Source organism: Pterocles gutturalis, unplaced genomic scaffold (genome assembly GCF_000699245.1).
Source record: "Pterocles gutturalis isolate BGI_N339 unplaced genomic scaffold, ASM69924v1 scaffold14401, whole genome shotgun sequence".
Lineage (NCBI taxonomy): Eukaryota > Metazoa > Chordata > Aves > Pterocliformes > Pteroclidae > Pterocles > Pterocles gutturalis.
This window is the reverse complement of record NW_010103258.1, coordinates 35370-57937: the sequence shown is the minus strand read 5'-3', so window position 1 is coordinate 57937 and position 22568 is coordinate 35370. Positions and strand designations below refer to the sequence as shown.

Here is a 22568-nt window from a genome sequence, read left to right as displayed (position 1 = left end):
TGCAATTGGAGAGTACATTGGAGAAGAAAAAGAGGGAATTAACTATATCCATCCTGACTGTAAGGTAGGGCTCTGACTTGCCCTGGTTTTCTTCAGCTTACCCCATCAGGCAGCAGGGAACTGTACTGAATAACTTGATTTAATGAAGACTTTGTGGTGGTCCTCTTTAAAATGGTGTTTTACCTATTTAACTAATTGCACTAACTCTCAGATGTGTAGGAGCTTTCACAGGTAAGTGTATTCCAAATCCCTGGAATATATTTCTCCTTCTTTGAACACATATCTGGGAAATAGGTGAGATGTGTAAGAAAGCAGCTGGCTTACTGCTACCAGAAGATTTAACCATCAAGTTGAGATGGAGATGAGTAAAAGTAGGCAGACAAATAGAGAGGGATGTTTTTGCAAATCTTGGGAGGGGAAGAAGAACAGAGTCTGGTTTGTTTCCGTTTAGAACTTAATTTAGAATTGTAGAATCCTAGAATGGTTCGGGTTAGAAGGGACCTTAAGGATTGTTGATTTCCAACCCCCCTGCCCTGGGCAGGGACACCTTCCACTAGACCAGTTTGCTCAAAGCCTAATTTGGTCTGGCAGTTTTGGTTTTATTTTTTCTCCTTCTAATTTTAGTGTCAAGAGATTTGTCTCCAATATCGTTTCTATTAAAATTAACAAATTTACATTTATGCTGGTGGAAGAGGGGAGGGCTCAACAGAACACACAGAGCAGAACCAAATGTCCTTTTATGGCTAGCAAGGACAGGCATAGTAAATAAAGATCATGGAGACAGGTATATGTCAGTCAACGTGTCTGCCACAGTGGTCAATACCAAATGCTTGTGAAGAGGACAGACAAACCAGCTTGCCCTCAGAACATCTCTTTTCTCTGTTCTTTGCTTACTGGTTGTATGCTGCTGACAGCATTCGGTATCTGATGACAAGTAGCTAGCTGTTACATTGTTGACATTCACATGTCAAATTTTCTTGGTTAGAATAAGGTATACAGGCTTGGAGCTTTTGTAGGAATACAGTTTTTTTGGAATCCACTTCGCAGTTATTTAAGGAAGACACTCAAATGTCAAATACCTTACACAGGGGACAAAAACATTTATTTTTTTCTTTTGTCTTTTTCAACGCTGTAATGGGATCATTGGACAGACTCAGAAACAGGCATCAGGATCAATTAAAAAAGGCAAAATGAAAGAAGCTGAGAAGCCACATGCAGAGGAAAAATTCTGCTGCGTTTCCAAGCTGAAGGTACAGAAATATTGTAGCAATTTTGTATGAACACACAGCTGTAATTGCTTGCACTTGTAGTGGTTAGGTAGAAGTTACAACCTAGACTAAATGAATGAATAAGCTCTGTTTTTTTTCCTTATCCTTAATGCCTTAACTGAGGTCAAGAAAGTTTGTAAACAATCATGTGTTGTTTTTTATGTCCCTGAAATTTACACTCTGTAATCTGTTGGAGGTATGGTTCGTTGCTGCTTTGAATCTCCACCTCTGAATTTGTGTAACCCACCTAGTCTGACGTGTTTACCATTCCTTCTTAAACCTGTGAAGTTATGAAAAATTGTAAAGCAGTAAAAATTGGCTGTTGATGTACCCTAGACTATGCAAGTTGTCAATGAGCGCTATAAAAAGTTGTAAAATAGCTTGGTTTTAATAGTAACACAAAGCCCAAATACATTACTTATGCTTTTTACCATTTGCAACAGAGATATCTAAAAATATTATTGATTTCATTTCATAAATACTGTTTATTAAGAACCCCAAAGTTAAAAGGATTTGAATACTACTGCATATTTTTTTTTTTACTGTCAGTTGCTGATAGATTTTTGCCTAAAAAGAACACATTTCTCCTGTTTGAAATTACTTTTTCTGGGCTTATGACCTCTACTGAGATGGGAGAGTAGATACTTGATCAAGTAATTTGATCAAAGGAAATGATCTTAGTTCTGCAAGTAGTTTGTCATTCAGATGTGCAAAGAGTGCCAAGGTCTTCGCACCCTGGTCTGGCTGCAGTCCTTACGCAGCCCTGCAGATGGAAATCTTGCAACAGACACACGGTGGGAGAGGTTGTGCTGCTCCTGTCTTGTCTGGGGAAATGGTGCTCGAGGTTTCTGAAGACAGACTTGGTCAGTGGGAACAGGTGAAGAACACAATCCTTCACAACCTTTTTTTTGTTTGTTTGTTTGTTTGTTTGTTTGTTTTAGTGAAGCCATAACTCTGTGGACATGGATAGATGATGGGATTTACACGCATATATCAGTGGAACAGAACTGTTCACTTGTTTTACCTGGAAGCACATATTTGGTGGGGAAAATAACCATGGAATATTCCTAAATATGTAATTTGAAATCTTTATGCATTCTCGTCTTTCCTTCCTAGGTATTTCTGATGGCACTGTCTCTTGCATACATTGGTAAAACGATGTCTGGTGCTTACATGAACAGCATGTATACACAGATAGAGAAACAATTTAATATTCCATCTTCTTTGGTGGGGATCATTAATGGAAGCTTTGAAATTGGTAATCCCTCATTTTAATATTTCTTATTCTTTAAAAATACAATATGTTGGCTGAGCATGTGTTAGTGACTTCCATGTCCATAGCAATGTGTCAATTACTGTATGTGACAATAATGTCCTACTTTATCCTACTGTTTCAGCTGGTACTTACATATTTACTGTCTTGGAAACTAACAGGACAACTTAAATGAGGAAGTTTAGAGTTAAAAGCTGGTTCAGATAATTTCTGCATGATTGCAAGATATGACATAAGAACTAACAAAATAGAACAAGTTTACGAGCTTTGTATTGAATCTTTCTGAAAAAAAACCCCAGGTTTTATAAACTTTGTTTGAATTTAAGGTCATATTTAGCATTTAACAGTTCTTTTAACCAGTGACCTCAGAGTTGGTTGGAGTGGATTGTCTCCTTACTCAAACTCAATAGTATTTCAAGATTTTGTACTTGTACAACTGTAAATAAAGTTTCCAGTTCTACTTTTAGTGGCCCTTACCTTGCATATCAGTGAGTTTTTGCCCAGTGACAAGCTTATGTCTTGTCATTGCCAAAAAAGCCAAATAAAAGGCTTGATAGCTTCAAACACATCTAAACAGAGATCCTCAGAGGATGTGTTTTATACCTTTAAAGTCACAATGTGGATCTTTATTATCTCTGGGTCAGCAGAGGCTCATATACATTGATGGGGAGGGGAGACAAGGCTCCTTCCTCCCCTTTTCCTGGTCTCCTATATCTGCATGTGCAAGAAGTAGAAACTGCTGGCAGCACCGTGCTGCTGCCTGAAAAGCAGTCTGATGGGGCAGCTCAAAGTTATGATAGAGATGGAATACTCAGGATATATTCTTGCTTCTGATAATGAGGAGACTTTAAGAAATAAGAAATGACCAAGATTAATGAAGTGGTATGTAAAAGGCTTATTATTTTAAATAAAATATCCTCTCATATGCACCTTTCTATAAAAAATTTGTGGCGTTCTTATCTCCAAGGATATAAAATAACCATGAATTATCATATTCATATTTGAAATTATTAAGAGTCAGTGTATGAGGCAGACATAAGTAACTTATTAGGATCATGTAAGAGTATATCTTTTAAGTGTCATTCAGGCCACTGGTTCAATACAGTCTGTCTAGCAATCACACATTAAAAAAAAAAAAAGATGTTATCTTCTTTCAGAGCATAGTGCTCATCACTCAGAGACATGGTTTTGTTCTTTTGACAAAAAGATCACAGAATTAGTAGGTGTATGATTACTAAATTGTTATTTTTATGGGGCCCAATTCATAACATGAAGCTTGATTCTTTTCCTAGTTGCATAGCAATAAATGAAGAGTAGAGAAAATAAACTGACTCTGAAGTGAAAGTGGAGGAAAAGAGAATTAAGTCTTTCAGCACATTTGTATTTTTAAATGGTACTAGGTACAAAAAATACGTATTTTCTTATTCCTCTTCAACTGTTACTGAAATTAATATTCATTTATTATTCCTTATTTTTCTGTATGTCATCTTATTATTTTCAGTACAAAAACAATTGCATACATACTTCTGCATTTTCCCACACATTGTGAAACAGAGTATCCTAAGTGAATAACTTCCTAAACCAGCTATTATTCTGCAGCTCCTGGGCCTGGTCTCTATGTGTAGTAGAGGGAAATTTATTTTCTACATAGATGCAGCTAAAAATCTTTTTCACCATTCTCCATTCTGCCTTCTATTCTTACATTCTTTCCACTTGGTCTAACTCTCCAAGAAAAAGATCACGGGTAGGAGGGAATTACAGCATTACTTAGGCAGTTCCCTGTCTAGTTACAGTTTTTACAAGAAAAGAGAAATACCAGTTGTTGAGCTAACAAGGTAGACTCAAATTTGTGTTGCACTTTATACCTTTTAAAGGATGCCTTGGTTTGTAAATATGAACCAGGTTCTTTTTGCAGGCAACTTGCTGCTGATAGCATTTGTGAGTTACTTTGGAGCAAAGCTTCACAGACCCAGAATAATTGCTTTGGGCTGCACAATTCTGTCATTTGGATGTATTTTGATATCACTTCCTCATTTCCTACTTGGAAGGTGAGTATTTTGCTTACCTCATAGAAGCTTCCGTGATCATTATCTACCTTTATCCATAACTTCTCCCACTGAAATAGCATTGCTTATTGAGACGTTACCGCGCATGGGTACAGTATGGTGATTGTAGAGCATCTTGGTTTTTTTTGTTTCTGAGATGCCTTCAAAAGTCAGTCATCACTTTCTGAGGAGGGTCACCCCTCTGCTGTGCACCTTGCCTTGCCTGGCCTTGCCTTCCTCCTTGTGCTATCCCTTGGGTGGATTCTCTGAAGAAACAGTCCCCTGTAACACTGTCACATTACACTACTAGCTCTTATCTGCTTGGATGGGCAATACAAGATGATTTTTAAAGATGTTTTTAGTCTGGAGGCTGGATGGCAGATCATACCTGATTGCTGTGTTGGCAAGACCTTTACAGACCATAATGATTCTTTAACCACTTTTTCACTGTATTTGCTTAACAAAACAATGACCTAGACCTGTCTATATTTTAATCAATGAAATATCTCTTCAGAAAAGAAGATGCTTTAATCTTGTTATGCCCAATGTGGTATGTGGTTCTGACAGCCTTGGTGGCACCCTGTGTTTAGGGTGTAAATTGGATTAGAATGGAAGAAGAATAGGAGAGAAGATGATACAAGGGATTTCATTAGGGTGTTTCATCAACTTGTTCTCAAGTATCTGTTACAATATTATGTTAGGGGCTAGATATCAGTCTGGATAATATACTGAATTGGTTCCCTGATAGAGTTCCTTTGTTCCTAGCCTGATTTCTTACTGAGGCTCACTTAACTTTTGATGTGGGTTTCCTTCTTCTTATAGATAGCTTCACTACTGAAGTACAGATTTATGAGGTGGTTCTGATGTATTTCTTCTTAATCTATACATGCTTTCCTTTGGTTGAAACAGGCATCGTATTGAAAGCAGTATTTCACCACAGGAGAATTCTTCAGTCATGCCTCTGTGCCTTGTTAATCAAAGCTTGTTCTCTTTACCTACAGAGGAATCATCAACAGGTACAACTCTTCCTGTGTCTGCTAATACTTTTTCCTCGGTTTTTATAGTGTTTAAGTAAATGGGATTTTATTTTTATTAGTAATTATTTCAGGGTCCTGCTTTTGATCACTACTTTTTGCAGGCATAAAAACTAGAGGTCAGGAAATTTCCTAGCCCTCTTGTTTCTTTATTGCATGACTCCAGAACTGTAGATTTTTTCATGCAGTTTTCATAGTATCCAAACAGCTCTGTTAACATCCCTGTCAGTCCACTTTGGGGAAATGTCAGGTTGTTCTCACAAATTTTTCTCTTTTTGACTTGAAATGCTATGATACTGTGAGGAGGTGAGAAATTTATTTAAACAATGTGTAAAAGGCATCAGAATACTTTTTCATTGTACCACACAAGAAATGAAAGAATGAGAAACAGAGATAGAGCAAAAAAGTGGATCTCATTTCCTTTATAGAGAAAAGAGAAAATAGTTTAAACCAGGCTGGATGAGTTCTGGGAGACTGAAACATGTATGTACACTAGCAATATGCATATAAACTAACTACTATTAAATCAAAAGGCTTAGAGGCAACTATTAAATGATCATACACAAAATCCTCACACTGAGGATGGGATTAATCTTCTGAGTCTTCAGCTACTTCAAAGGGAAGCATTTGTTTAACTGTTTCTTTAAGCTCCCTTGATAGTTGGTCAAAGGAGACAAGAGAGCCCTTGCAGAGTGTGTCCCTTGCTGTAAGAACATTCATGCTTTTTACGTTAGGATAGGCCAGATTGCCTCCTGGATGCGCCTACTGACTGTTGGAAACTTACATCGTTGGTGGATGGCAAAAGTTAGGTGAGATGAATCCCACAGTTAATTGTCATATTTTGTGAAGGTGTTCCATCAAGGAGTGTTAAAGCTAAATCACACTGCTGTGATATTGTATCTACGCCGTGACATCAAACCGTAGTGCTGTTGTACTGTAGTTTTCTGTGTCTTCATTCAGCAGTGGATGTGGCTTCTGAGCTTTCCAAGACTGCATGTCAATTAAAGCAATAATTTTTCCATCTTCACAATGGAAAGTTGAGAAAAATGGATACTTAATAGGACTCCATGTTAATCTCTCATTTGAAGATTTCAGATACTGTTTTTCTTCACTTTATAAATGCACAAATTAAGGTATAGATAGGTAAAGCATTTTCTTCTAAATTATACAGCCATTCAGTGTAAACACTACAACCCATTGGTCCTCAAGCCTATGACAATACTTGGGTAGGTGACTGTTTCCCTGTTAGTTTATGGAGAAGCAAAACTGTGATGTTCGTACATATGAGTCCATTTCCTGTGGGGTGAAAAACTGGTTTGAAGTTGACCGCATCTGCACGTGGATTGCTTCACCCATGTTTGCTGACAGCAATCTGACCCTGATACAGGAGATCCAGGCTTGATCTCTGAACAGTAATGCTTTCATTTAGAAAGTCATCAGTTGCTGCTAGCAAAGCTGGTTTTTATTTGTTAACAAATTGGCACTGAGAAGTCTCAGCATGACAAAGTGGACCACAGAGAATGGAGAAATCTGAAGCAGACTGTATGGGACGAAGAAATTCAGGGTCAAGGAAAGAAAGAAAGTACTAAAGGTCATAATAGTTTATAACTATTCTGATGTGGGAAAAACAGGATTGTGTTGCAGCACAGCATTCTTTGGCTGAGTAATGTAGCAGGACAGATGTGAATAAATGAGAGCTAGATACCCAGATAGAATCAACAGGTGGGCCAGATATATTGTTATGGATCTTGATTTTGATCAAGAGTTGTATAAATACCACAGTGAGTCAGAGACTTCCTCAGAGCAGCACCCAGATGGGCAGACTGTGGGCTATGTTCCAACGGGTGCCTGTTCAGGGAAACACTGACCTTCTGAGTTGCAGAGGTATGATGGAGGTAGAAAAGCTTTCTGTTTTGGTGGTATGTGCCAAATATGGTAGAATTTTTACATTATTTGCCAAATCAGAATTTGCATTGTCCTCAAGATGACCCAAATCTGAAATTCAATACTTGAGCAAATACATCAGGACAGATGAACTTTTTGGGTAGGGAGGTCATTGATATGCAAGGCAAAAATCTGTAGTGCTAGAACAGATCTTTGAGGTAAGAGTCCAAGCTGGGGTTGCCAGGTGGCAACTGTTGTACAGAGTACTGACTGAAGTTACCAGCAAACAGCCAATGATTTAGACACAGATGAATTTACTCTCCATGTGCTTTTCTGGGGGCTTATAAACATTAGTAAACCAGAAACTAGCAGTCTGAATCAAGGCAAAGAAGCTGAAAAGCTCAGAAATCTCATTCTATGCAAAGGTAGAACAGCACCACATCTTCTGCACTGGCATGGCTTTCTTGTAAGCAAATGGTGGCACGTCACTGTGAAATCAGGAACTCTTCTGGTTTATTTCAGACAATGTTTTTATAATCAAATGAAAACATATGGGCCTTATGCAACAATTACCTGAATCATTGCAAAGGCTTCTGAATTTCAGGGAGATGATCATACTATCCTTGCTAGTCCACTCTTCCAGACTGTCAAGGTCTCTGTGTAAGATAGATCTCCCTCCTGATGTGTCCACCTTACCAGCCAGTTTGGTGTCATCATTTATGAAGGTGTTGAATAGCATGAGGACCAGTAACAGTCCCTTGGGGACCCACTTGTGACAGGCTGCCAGCCTGAGTAAAGCCATTGATCGCCACCCTCTGAGTGTGGTCTATGAGCCAATTTCTCACCCATCTTGCAGACTGTCCACCCAGTCTGTACCTTGCCAGGTTGTCTAGGAGAAGGCTATAGAAAACAGTAGCAAATGCTTTGATGAAGTCCAGGTAAAAAACACCCACTCCTCTCCCCATGTTGACAAGAAAGCATTACTTTGTTATAGGAGGTGATCAGGTTAGTCAGGCATGATTTTTCATCCCTTAATCACTGATGTTCAGGTGCTCTCTTCTCCTCCCTGACATGAAAATGGCAGTTTTGGTGAGAGAAATGAGTAAAAGGAAGGGCCTAGGTTATGCAGTGGTTGGACTGCCAGGTGGTTGGACAAGGTATGACACAGAGAGGGAAGGGATTTAAACTCTACTTCAAGTACAAAAGCTTCTTCCAGCTCTGGAGCAACTCTTATGTCCCTGTTTTACAGGACAGATCTACCCACCAAAGCTGAAGCTGTTAGTTGATTCATTGTCTCTGGAATTTCATCAATAGTTAGAATGAAAACATTAATTCTGGCTTCTTATTTTATTCACAGAATGTAAAAAAGAGCCTGGGTCCTTGCTGTGGATATTTGTGATGGTTGGAAACATAGTAAGAGGAATGGGTGAAACTCCCATCATGCCTTTAGGCATTTCATATTTGGAGGATTTTGCCAAAGCAGAGAATTCGCCTTTCTACCTGGGTAAATCTACACTATTGTGATAACTCCCCTCCCCCAAATGAGCACACATGTAAGCAAAAGCAAAAGAGAGGGTTGTTATGACCCCTTCAGTTCAATAAAGGAAGAGAGAAGACAGACATTACTGCCTTATCAAAATAATAATAGTGTAGAGCTTTAAATATTGTAATTTACCTATATTTAACAAAAATATTGTGGTTTAACTAGAGATCAACTTGTTGAAATTAGGCCATTTTTAGGTGCAAATGTCTATTCAGTGGAGCTGTCCTAAACATATTTAACAATTCCAAGAAAATACTTATGTCCAGGTTATAATTTAGCATGTTTTCTCTTTTTCAAACTTTAGGATGTCTGCATACTGCAGCTGTAATCGGCCCCTTCATTGGTAGCTTGTTGGCATCATTCTGTGCACAACAGTTTGTTGATCTGGGATCAGTAGATGCAGGTAATGGATGAATATATAAAAATCTTACATATAAATTGGTAGGCATGATCGTGTATTTATCAGCACTAAGATGTTTCTTTGCTAATATGAGTTGTTTTAATTTTTTCTGAGTTTGCAGGTATTTCCTTTAGAATGGAAAATCTATATATAATATTCAATTCAATAAAAGGCCCAAATTCACACATACACGAATGAATCTGCATATAAATTATTTGATGAACAATTGTGTTATCTGTCTTAACATAGGAAAAGAATAGAATTAATTTAATATAAAACACTGAAATTTGCCAGAAAATTAGTAACATTAGAAAAGAAGACTAGAGACTATTCTCTTTCATCAGTGTCATGTTAAGAATCTTTAAAATGCTTTTAATATATCACATGTCAGAGGTGACTAAGAAACAGACAATGACAACAAAGAATGTTTCTGAACTAATACAAGATGTGTGGTTTTTTTTTTTGTTTTTTTTTTTTTTTTTTAATAGGGGACATAACTATAAGAGCTACTGATGCCCGCTGGGTTGGTGCATGGTGGCTGGGCATTTTAATTTGTGCATTACTGAACCTTCTTGCGGGAATACCTTTTTGGTTTTTGCCCAAGTCACTTGTGAAGGAAGGAGAAACCAAGAAACCTGTGGAGATGAGTGAAAAAAGTGTAGTACTGTTGCATGATAAAACTGAAGCCAAACAGACCATGTATGAAACTGCTAAAGGCAAGTTGTATTGTATTTTATTTCCTTCTTAATTTTGTCCTTAAGATGTGAACTATGTCTGTGTGTTTTTGTAAGTAAAGATGGGTCAAAGGTATGAAATGCATACTCTGTTTTTAATCTCTATGTAGTACAAAGGATTTGTGCAGGGATTTAGAATGGTTCCATGCAGAGGAAGAAAGCTAATTTTGTAGATCCGGAATCTGGATTCACTCCTTTCCCCCTCCTGCGTTTCAGGTGTATGTAGATCTGGATCTTCCTGGTAGAGTATTAATGCACTGAAATCTGGTTAAGAATATGACACCTCAGTGGGCTGTGGACAAGATATTAGTTGCTTGTACCCCACATTCACGGTGCAGAAAAGCAGAAAACCAGCATACATCTTGTGTATTTCTTGAGTCCACCTTAAAGCCATAAAAGGGAATTGACACGTGCTTGAGAAACATTTAATAGCTGTAGAACAAGGATCTATTTGACTTACATTTATTCATGTTACCTTTGGCAACATTCACATCTGTGGTCTTTCAGATCTGTATGTGTGTAGGAAGCCATTTTTTTCCTTCCATTTTTTGTGCAAGTTGGAAACATAAGTGAACAAAATATGTCAAAGGCTATGATCTTCAGAGTAGTCTATTGATTCTGTATAGTCAGCTCAGGGGCCCTTGACAGGATCTTCATTTGCAGAAAGTAAGTGCCAAGTGCCAGCTACCTCTCCATCGTGTTTCAAGCTGAGTCCTGTAAATTCACCATACTCAGAGTGGGTGCTCAGACCTTGGCTGATATTGCAACTTCATTTTGATAAGTATGGCATCTTTCTCTGCTGTCATGTAGCCTTAAATGAACCCATGAATAAAATGCTGCTCTGGTGAGGAAAGGTTCCTAGCTCAGACTGTGGGTCCTAGTACTCCAGAGTCCCTTCAGAGCTTGTGTTTTCATCATCATTCCCTATGTTCGTGTAAATGTCCACTGTCTGTGAATATCCTGAATTAATAATCCTTTCATTTCACAGAATGGTTGAGAATGAAAGGAACCTCTGAAGGTCACCTGGTCCAACTCCCTGCTCAAGCAGGGCCACTTACAGACAGTTGACCAGGATGTGTTCAAGCAGCTTTTTAAGTGACAGGGATTTCAAGTTGAAAATGGAAGTATTTATAGTTAAAATTAATCTCTTCCTCGGAAAGTTCTTATTATAAGCTGCATGGCATATAAATAACACAGCCTATTTATAGTGTTTCATATATTTAACTCATTTTTGCAACACTTGCATAGAGATCCTCTTCTAGTAAGATACTTGCCTACCTCTGAAAGATATATATCCATCCAAAGTGGTGCCCACTTTCAGTGAAGCGTGGTCATTGTTTTACAGATGCTTATGTTTTTCTGCAGGGTTTCTTGACAACAGCTCAGCACATTAATTAATAGAGAACGTTAGAAAAAGAGGGACTGTGGAATTTTTTTATGGCTCATATCCTGACTTAGTAGGCATTATGCAGAGGAAAGACCTGTGTGAAATAGTTTCTCAGATGCTTACTTGGCTGAAGACTGGCAAATCCAGACTTTGAGAGTATGGTGGGAATGACTGCGGTCATGTCTGGTGTAGATGCTGCTGCAAATCTGTAGCTGCAAAGTTCAGTCAATGTACAGCTAAAAAGTTTCAGGAAGCTTTTATGATAAGGTTATTACTGTGATTTTTTTTTTCTTTTATAAGCATGGGTGTGCATGTGTGTGTGTGTGAGGATATCTTTGTGTAGAAGAGACATGGTGGGGTAGCCAGGGCTAAGCAAGTAATCTTTGGCCTGTGGTGTCTGGCAAAGCACAAAAATTAGCCTGATCCTGTTAAGGACCGTTCTGTTCCCCTCTTCCTCCCTCAGCCACATTGAGCAATGGGCAATTCACTTCATAAAGCATCACACTAACACATCACATTGTTTCATTCCAGATTTCATCCCGTTTCTCAAGGCTCTGTTTCGCAACCCAGTTTATATGTTGTTCATAAGCGTAACAGTGTTACAGTTCAATGCCTTCATTGGCATGATATCCTTCATGCCCAAATATTTCGAACAACAGTTTGGAAAATCTGCATCAGATGCCATCTTTTTAATTGGTATGTGAGCATTTTGCTTTGCTCTGTTCTACCAAGTAGCGTTGTCTCTAGGCAAATTCTCTGTATTTTATATATATATATGTGTGTGTGTGTGTGTGTGTGTGTACATGTATATATATACATACTAAGGTCAAATGCTTCTACAAATGAGAGATTCCACACTACAAAGCGTTTCTAGTGATCAGGCATTTTTTGCTAAGCATGTCCTAATTTTCTGTGCAGAATTTATAATCCACATCCCATGTTTTGAATTGTCCCAGAAAGTTCAGCTGATATGAAACTTGCATCACTGATTTCAAAGAGGTTATGCTAATTTAAACCATGAGAATGTGGGCCCAGTGTTTGTATTATCTTGATTAAAAAGTATGCTACAAAGTAGAGGATAGATTTCATGTCCATGAAAATATCGTTGCTAGCAATCTTAAGTCATGGGCTGAACCTATACACAGCTAATATTGCCAGCAGTCTTCAACACTTTCCATCACCTCCACTCCTCAGGTATTGGTCTTGGGCCTTCTGAAAGCCTCAGATTTTCTTTCAAATGCAGAACTCCATGTAAGGAAACCACTTCCAAATAGCTGTATTTTTTTTGTCTCTTCCTTATTAGCTTAGTTTTTTTTTTTTTATCAGTGAAGACAAGGTGTTCATGCATTAGGAAATGGTAATGTAGTTGTAGCACAAAGAAAATATCCTGAAACTGTAGGAGCCTTTCTGTGGTTCAGCTTTACCATGTCTTAAATTCTCAGTGTTCCCTTAACTGCAGTGATTTAATTAAACTAAAAGTTATTTAGTCATTATAGAAGAATCATCTTACGATATGTCAGCCATACTTCTGTTCCTTAACTCAGTGCTCATGTTTCACAATAACTGCACCATTTTCTTTAAAACCTGCTACACAGAATGTCCCAGACCTTGTAAATATTACTATTGCCCTCTGTTACCAGTGTTTTTAAGCTGTGCGTTCAAAGGCATTTAACTATCATATACCTCATCTGTGTTGCCATTTACATTGCACTGCTGACTTGTTTTTCAGACAGACTGCTTTATGTATTGAAATATATGGTACTTTGAGAGGATCCACATTCAGGTTTAATAACTTGCCCACCCACAGGCAAGTATTGTTAGAGAACCAACATTGCTTTGAGCAAAGCCAACCAAGCCATATGATGTTTCTGTAAAACTACTTCCTAAATGTCTTTCAGTCAGTCTGTGTTTCATTATGGTATTGTTTTGCCAATTGACGGGGCTAGCACAAAGAACACAGGCATCAAATTAAAGAATTAAGCTTATTTTTTCTTATGTTTAAAGTGATAAAATAATGAGAAAAATAATACAGTGAAAATAAATTAAAGCAAGATAAGGTAAAGCAGCAAAATAATAAGCAAACTGCTATAGCAAGCATATAATAAGGTAATGCACCTAATCATTACTACATAGAGTTAGCGATAGTGATTAAGAAAGGTACATCACCAATGCCCTAATAATACATTGCCATCATCCAGATACACAGTTACTGGGGAGCCTGGTTGCAGTGAGGATTGGGAGAACCCTTCTTGGCAATTGGGAAATCTCTATACAGTGCATCCACTGTATAGATGAGGCTTCCAAATTTCCCTGCAAACATTCCCTGCTTTTATACAGTTGAACAAACAACTTTATATCTTAAGCTGCAAAAAAAGCATCTGCTGTGGTTTTCTAACATTCTTTTACTTAGAGGCTTATCTGTTTTTGGCAAATGAGGCTATTGTTACACAATTAGTATCTTTCTGCTGGCTAACCTTACACAGCAAGTGTTACAGCAAAGCTCTATAAGCATTACAACAAAGCTGTTATAAATTGGTATATATTAATAAGGTAATACATTGCATATATGATCAATATTTATACAGATTAGATATGTTGTTAGGTTGTGAGGTTCTTCTAGAGGTCAACTTTGGTTCAGGGCCTCACTGCTCAGGCCCTAGTATTTCAAGTATCAAACAACAAAGAATCCTGAGAGCAAGTTCAGTAATCTCATATCAAAACTGAAAGTCTGTTCCTCCTCTCTGCGACACTGTGTGCACCAAGATGTGCTCTACTAGCTTATCTTCCTGTTGATTTTCTCTCAGCTAGGGAGGCTGTATTGTTGTTGTTGTTGCTGGGTTTTTTCGTGCTAGAACTAGATTGCAACTCTAGATTGCAATTTTACAAAGAATCACTTCAGTTTAGTGAATCACTTCTAGTTTGCTCTCCAAGCAGTTGCCAAGCTGTTGACTTTGGCAGATGTTTTGGGTATCCAAGGGAACTAGTAGAGACCCATTTCTGACTGTAGTTAAATTATTCAGTCACAGGCACTACATGAGTCTTTGCCAAATACAGTCTCCCCTTATGAGTAGCTTTGATGGTCTCCTTTATTTTAACATGGAAGTTTCACTTGTTTGAACAGGTGTTTACAACTTACCGGTTATATGCGTTGGGTATTTTGTTGGAGGCTTATTAATGAAGAAATTCAAGATAAATATCTATCAGGCTGCAAATATAGCATTTTGGCTATCTTCACTGGAATTCGCTCTCTACTTTGCTGTGTTTTGGAATGTCTGTGATACTTCACCAGTTGCTGGCCTAACAGTTTCCTATGAAGGGTATGTTCTTTAAGACACAAGAGGACTTAAGACACCGAAATGATTTTTCCTGTGAAGAATCAGCCAGGGACTCCATAGCTTTGGAACACTTGAGTTTCATGTTCTGAATTCTCAGGGCTTTTTACTTATATGAGACAGTTGGTCTATCTTCTGTTATCCCTGTTTCAAAAAATTAAGTGTATTAAAAAAGATATTCACATCAAGACTTGTGAAATTACATGTCCATAATAATTCTTTTACTAATATAATTATATATTCAAGTCATGCAACTGTAGGTAAAATAAAAAGTTGTTGATCAAATTAGGCATACATTAATGCAATCTGAGAATTAGAGAGGGACAACCCTCTTTCTTTATCTCACACTGGTGTACCAGAATTTGATTGCTATCAAGTTATCAGAAGATATTTTATCTGCAGTTTCTTGATTTGAAGGCTGCTATTAATCATTGGGAGGGGTTGTGCGCCTGTAAGATACACAGGTAGGTATATGTGTAATGCTTATAGACAATCAAGAGCATATATGCCATAGATGAGAAAAATGCTGTGAAGTATGCATACCTATCTATGAATTGGCAATATAATATAATATCCTATAGAAAGATAGAAAGGCATGACTCCTGGATAGGAGCGTATTGAATTGTGTGCTTAACCATTGCAAATGGTTACTGTAGGTATTTCATTACTGAAATATTTATTCATCTTCTAAACGTATTTCAGAATAAAGCAAGTTTCATATGCAGAAAATACTCTACTTGCTGACTGCAACAGGGATTGCGATTGCCCACTTAAAATATGGGACCCTGTTTGTGGGAGCAATGGAATCACTTACGTGTCACCGTGTCTTGCTGGGTGTAAAGCCTCAAGAGGAACTGGAAAAAATGTGGTAAAGCATACATTTTATTGTACTGTAACTATAAAATATAGTGAGTGGGAAATACCCATTTCAATATAGGGTGGAAAATATCTATACATGTACATTTAATTGCATATATAAGGTGACAAATAGTGTGGACAAATTAATTGAGTGGCAACAGAAATTCCAAACTGAATATGAAAATTAGTTTAAGCTAAAGGATATAATGAAGAAGCCTCCTTTTATTCTATTAATTGAAGGAATCGTAAATGCTTAAAGTGGAGTGAGAAATTATTCTCAAGGTATATTCTCAAGTCAGATCTATTGGCACTGGAAGGACCAGATAACCAGGCTGGGAAATACAAGGACCCTCCCGATCATAGCCTCCTTGAAGCACAGTCCCAGCTACGTGAAAGGACCTTAGCTCCCTCCCGCTCTCTAACCCCTATATGCCGCATACAGATGATGGTTGGACCTGTGCCTGTTATACTGGGAGAGAGGCTGCAGTGCAGTGCTGCACATCTGTAACATACTCAAGTACAGGAGGGAGTGAGCTAGGTGCCAGCTGTGCAAGTTTCACACTCAATCTGTGAGTTTTGACAAGTTTGTGTGATTAAAATACTCTTTTGACAGGTATTTGAAAACTGCACCTGTGTTGCTGCTTCAGGGTTTTCATCTCAAAATGTCTCTGCAGTTCTGGGCCGGTGTGAAGAGGATGAAGACTGTGGCAAGAAGCTTCAGTATTTTTTAATAGTGTCATTAGTTGGCAGCTTCATTTATTCCTTGGCAGCCATGCCTGGGTACATGGTCTTAATAAGGTATCGTAAAATGTCCTTATTGTAAGAAACCTACTGGACTTTTTATTCTGAGGTCAACCACTCCCAGGAATTAAAAGCGTGTTAGCTTGTGTATGGAGGGAAGAAGAATAGAAAGATGTAATTTCTGTCCTGTGTTAAGGTTTAGTGTCATGTCAGCTTTATAACTTATTGCTGCTTCTGGTTATCAGCTGTATCCTGAATTAGGACCACTGAGTCAGTGGACTGAGATACTGAGAGGTGTGTGAAACCCGTGTGTTCATTGATCACATCATGATGTTGATTAAGGCACAGCTGCCTTGCACTTTGTGCTGGCCTCAGTGCACATAGACGATAGCGGGAGAATAGCTTTTCCTTTTGTGATCTGGCAGTCCTAGTTAAGGAAGTTCAGTAAACATCACTTAATGAGGACAATGAACTTTTTCAACCAGTGCTCTAATTAGAATTATTTGGGCCTAATGTGATGAAGAGTTTGATTGAAAAAAATGGGTAAACATTTCTTATAAATGTCACTTCTACTAATTGGTGTACAATGTAATTATCTTACAGGTCTTTAAAACCTGAAGAAAAGTCACTTGGAGTGGGTGTCCATGGACTAGCTTCAAGAGTACTTGGTAAGAAAAGCTGTAACATCCTTCAGAAGCACAGTGAGGCCTAATCTAGAGTTAGATAAGTATCTCATCAGGGCTATGGACATGGCGCAGGATACTTCTATGGAGTGCCTTTAATCAGGGAGAATTTGGGGATTTTACAGATCTATGCAATGTAGCAAATTAGAACAGCTTTCAATTTGCATTTATTTGTACTGGTTAATAGGCTGACTACATCTGCTGCTCATCTGAAAGCCATTATACATTCCTTTGGTCTTGTTATATGTTTATGGAACACAACACTCACTCTCCCTGATGAGAGAAAATGTTGAGTTTTGAATAGGACTCACAGTCCATATTGTAGCATGTATACATATTGTTAAACAGGCAACAGGAAAGAAAATCTTTGGTTGAGGATAGGTGGATAAGGAAGAAGAGAGAACGTAAGAAACAAACACGGTTCATGCTGTAAGAGGACAGGACAGATGGAGTAGGTGAGAAAGGGCATAGGTTCTATAGTGTACCTGCTAACCAGAAGAAATATGTTATTCACAAATGCATTGCTAATATTCTTTTTAGCTGGAATTCCATCTCCCATTTATTTTGGAGCTTTGATAGATACCACTTGCTTGAAGTGGGGTACTATGACTTGTGGTGGAGAAGGAGCATGTATGATGTATGACATTGTCCCATACAGGTATATTTTTCTACTTTATTTTAATTTCTCCTTTTTACTGCGTTATTACATGCATAGAGATATAATTTTATGCTCTTTATCTTTTCCTAGTAGACAAACTGCTCCTGTGTTAGAGATTTCACACAACACTTTTCTCTGGCATTGGCTTTATTTGTCAAGTGCAACCTTTGCCACAGATGTTGGAATGCCCTTTGAACAGAAAAGTTCTGGTGCCATAATTACATTCACCAATGGCCTCTCGTGACAACAGAGTTTAAAACACTGAATTCTGATTAAAAAAAAATTTAAAGCAGTAAGCCCTGGTGGGAGAAATGTCAGATGTTTAATGGCTGACTATGCAATATCTTTGAACAGAAAATGGTTGAAATAATACTGGAATTAAAACAGAGGAGAAATTTATAGAGAGTATATAGTTACCCAAGTTGGAAATTGGCCCAGGATACTATGCTTCATGCTTTCGTAGTCCTTCAAGGAACACTGTGGGAGTTTTGAAAAGCCTTGTTGAACCCATGGCCTCAGGCTGATAACTTTTAATCCTGTGTTGAGGTTGGTTTGGAAGAAGAATGCTGGCTCATGCGTGCCCAGAAGTTTTACTCAGGTGGTCTGAGCTGCCCTTTTCAGGGCTCTCTCTTTTCCCTGTGGAGAAAGCCATAGGGGTACCACATGGCTAACTTCAATGGGTAAATTAATTGCCTGAAGTTGGGTGATGTAAATAGCCATTTTGCTGACACTGACATATTCTCTGTTCTCATATTGATTTATCTTCTGTGAGATCCAAAAGAATCAGGGTACAAGCTTTTGAGTGGCTGGGCAATTGTCACAAAACAAAGTATGCTGAATTGTTTTGCTATTTTTTAATGAATGCACATATTTAATGAAGCTCATTCTTTATTTCAGGTGGTTCTATCTGGGCCTGCCAGCAGTATTACGTGGATTGTCCTATATCCCAATTGTAGCAATTCTTCTTATTTTAAGGAAGAAACAGAAATCTGAAAGACAAGTCTTATTAAACACACCAGTAGAAATGCAGGATAAAGAACAAGAAGAAATGAAATAGCATTTCAAAGGAGGATATATTGTGAAAAAAGCCTCACGGTGTAAATTTTGGATATATCCTTTTGAAAGGTTCCATACTTTAACTAGTGAACACTTGGAAACAGATCAGTAGTATTATACAGAGTTTTATCCCAACTGTATTATAAAAGTATCAGTTCATAAACAGAAGTTACAGGAAAAATGTGTTTGGTGCAAAAGAGCAAGGAGTAGAAATAAGAAAACTTATGAAATGCAAGGTTTGGGTTGTCTGAGCAAAGACCTATGAAGCAGAAACATATGGTTTCAGTCCTGTTTTCTCTGAAGATAGTGAAAGTTCTGCAGCTGACTCCAGTCATGCCAGATTTCATTCTGGAATTCTGCAATGGCTTCTGCCACAGCCTCTCTCATTAACTGTAGACAGGATTTGCAGCTTCTTTGGGCCTGAGTTTTACATAAATTTATTTAATTATGCTGTTAGTCCTTTCAGGCAGGGACTGTTTGTTACTCTGCATAGTGTAGGTGGTTGTTATATGACATGGCCTGGGTGCTGTGGTAATAATAATAAATAAAATAAGAAAAAATTAATTATTTTTAAAAATGCAGTGTTATGGTGATGTTTTATTGTTTACATCCATCATGGACAAAGAAAAGTTCTCAAGATTTGTTATTTCAGTTGTATTCACTCTAGAGGGGAATAATTCATACATTAAGTGTGATAGAATACCTTTGAGTATCTTGCCCATCATATTGCTGTCTGTTAAATCCTGTACCTTCTCATGTCTTGTCAAATTATTCTTTGAATGGTACATAACCGTAGTCATCCATGAGCTCTTCCTGGTCTTTGCATTATTTTTATTTCTCTCAGATGTGGTGCTACAATGAATGTAGTATCCATTTGGGGTTCACCGACAGTGAACTGTTGCCCTAGAATATTTTAAATATCTCAGGAAAAGACCCTGAATGTCTCAGGAAAAAAAAAAAAAACCCCAAAACATTCAGAAAACCCTGCTGATGACAGGATATATGTCACACTAGATGTATCTTTGGTCGAATTTAGTACATCCATGTTTAGCTTCTAGACTGGAACTCCCTCATATTTAGCTCCAGTGCAGAGGACCCTTTGGTCTGTCTGCAGGTGGTCATGCAATAACTTCTCAGGTCCTTATGTTAGAACTGTTGCAAATAAAAAACCTCTCCTGATTATTATTCCCTATGGCATAAGGCATGGAGGGAGCTTCTGGAACTTCACCACAGACTCCAGCACTTGCAAGTGTTTCCTACCCATTGAATCTGCATGACACTGACTTACTCCCATTTTATCCATCTGAGACTTTCTGCAGCCACAGAAATATCGGAAGGTTATTTCCCCAAAGTGGTTACGTTAGTCAAGTTATATTCTGTTTTACTTTAAGGTCTCTTATTAACACCATATGTGTATGTGCTTGGAATTGATTCCGGCCCTTGTGAAATCAATGACAAAAGATCCATATCTTCTCACAGAGCAGAAAATCAGCTCTAGAATTTAATGTTTCTTCAAATACAGGAGGTCATCACAATTAATTCATTTGTAAAGATATGTCACAGTCCCCTCCTCCCTTTGCGTCAGATGATAGAGCTAAACAAGTATGATGTGAGGAAGGGGAACCAAAGAAAAGACCAACGTGATAACAACAGCCTGTAACAGAGCAGAGCACAGAGTGCAGTTCTTTATTAAGCCACACGTCTTCCAGAAGCTTTGTGAACATTTGAGACACAGCTGATTTTCAGCATTGTTCTTCCTACCATGGGGCACTTACTGAAAGCCATCATTCTTCCTTGTGAATATCATATTCCTCTAAAGCTACAGTTAAAAGTCTTTTACAGGCATTTAGTCACAGTTTGGCGCCAAGGTAACCTGGGAAACGTGAAAAGTTACAGTGCACCATAGTTTCACAGATGTAGGGAACAAAAGGGCTTTGTTAGGTAGGCAAATCTGTGCCATTTAAATGGACCACTGCCAAAGAGTCAGGTCTAGTTAACTCCCTGTGTTTTGAAATGGAAGGTAGCAGATAGGAAACGTTCCAAGTTTTAAATTTAGCATTTTAGTAGATACATTAACTTTCTTTTTAAAAGTTCCAGTTCATCTGCTTGAGAATGTAGCAGTGAAACAGGCCACCTTCACCAGACGCTTTGAAGTCATTAGCCTGCTACTCAGTCTATCACCTTAAGACAGTGGTGGCTGGAGAGCTGGCTGGGTAATGGCACAGTAGAGAGACTTCTTGGCATAAGCCTGTGGTGGGAATGTTACTTCCCCAGAGCAAACCAGGAAATGGAGAGTGCAGGTCATTCCAAAGTAATTGTCATAAAACTTTTATGATATGCCATGTCTGGTACAACAGACATACCTAGGATTAGGTTGGGATGTCAGAAAAATACTCTTGGAGCTATTCCTTCAAATGTAAAACCAAACTTTAGACTTGATCCTTCTAAATTTTGAGCATGCTGACCTTCATTCAGAAAAGCATTTAAGTGTGTGCTTAGTTTAAAAGGTTGGCCTTACTGATACCTGTTTAAGTAGGTGACATCAGACATTCCAAGACTAACTGCCACTGTCATGACACTCACTTGAAGAGAGGCTACTTGCTGTGGGTTATGGTAGGTACTCAGGTGATATTCACAATGCTTGAAAGTTCAAGCTGATCCTGGTCTGATGTTTCAAGCACCGAGACTTGCATCAGCACCGTGAGTAGCACAAGCCACAAATGAAAATAATGCCAAGCTAAACAGACTGAACTTGTGGAAAGATTAATTTAATTTGTTACCAACCAAATCAGAGTAGGATAATGAGAAAGAGAACAACATCTTTAAAAGACACCTTCCTCCACCCCTCGCTTCTTCCCAGGGCTCAACTTTGCTCCTGATTTCTCTAACTCCTCCTCTCCAGTGGCACAGGGGGCAGGGAGTGGGGGTTGTGGTCAGTTCATCATGTGTCTCTGCTGCTCCTTCCTCCTCAGGAGGGGACTCTCCTTCGCACTCTCTTCCTCTTCTCCAGCCTGGGGTCCCTCCCACGGGAGACAGTCCTCCACGAACTTCTCCAATGTGAGTCCTTCCCAGGGGCTGCAGCTCTTCATGAACTGCTGGAGTGTTGGTCCCTTCTGTGGGGTGCAGTCCTTCAGAAACAGACTGCTCCAGCATGGGTCACTCCCATGGAGTCACAAACTCCTGCAGGTGCAGCCACCTGCTCCAGTGTGGGGTCCTCCCCGGGCTGCAGATTGATCTTTGCTCCATCACTGATCTCCATGGCTGCAGGGGCACAGCTGCTGTCTCACCATGGGCTGCAGGGGAATATCTGCTCTGGCACTTCCTCCCCCTCCTTTCTTCACTGACCTCAGTGTCTGCATGGTTGTTTCTCTCACATCCCACTCCTCTCTCTGCTGCAGGTTTTTTTTCCTGCCACCTTACATATGTTATCACAGAGGCGCTATGACTGTCGCTGAGCGTCTTGGCCTTGGCCAGAGGCAGGTCTGACTTGGAGCAGGGGAAGCTTCCAGCAGCTTCTCACAAGAGCCACCCCTGTAGCCCTCTCCGCCTGTTACCAAACCCCTGCCACATGAACCCAACATACGAATTAATAAAAATGGGTAATGGATTTATTTTCTGAGTGCCTGAGAGCTGACCAGATAGTTTTCACGGTACAGTCAAACACGTTTCTTT

General features: G+C 38.7%; 1 protein-coding gene across 1 annotated transcript; it reads left to right on the top strand.

Annotated features, from left to right (window-relative positions):
• The first annotated feature begins 1190 nt into the window (after positions 1-1190).
• On the top strand, positions 1191-18897 carry SLCO1A2 (solute carrier organic anion transporter family, member 1A2). Its single transcript, XM_010086660.1, has 14 exons — positions 1191-1250; positions 2385-2526; positions 4457-4589; positions 5496-5602; positions 8862-9008; positions 9352-9450; positions 9936-10163; positions 12100-12264; positions 14690-14885; positions 15603-15768; positions 16372-16556; positions 17103-17167; positions 17723-17840; positions 18738-18897. The coding sequence occupies exons 1-14, from the start codon at positions 1191-1193 to the stop codon at positions 18895-18897; spliced, it is 1971 nt and encodes a 656-aa protein (XP_010084962.1).
• The last annotated feature ends 3671 nt before the right edge of the window (positions 18898-22568 follow it).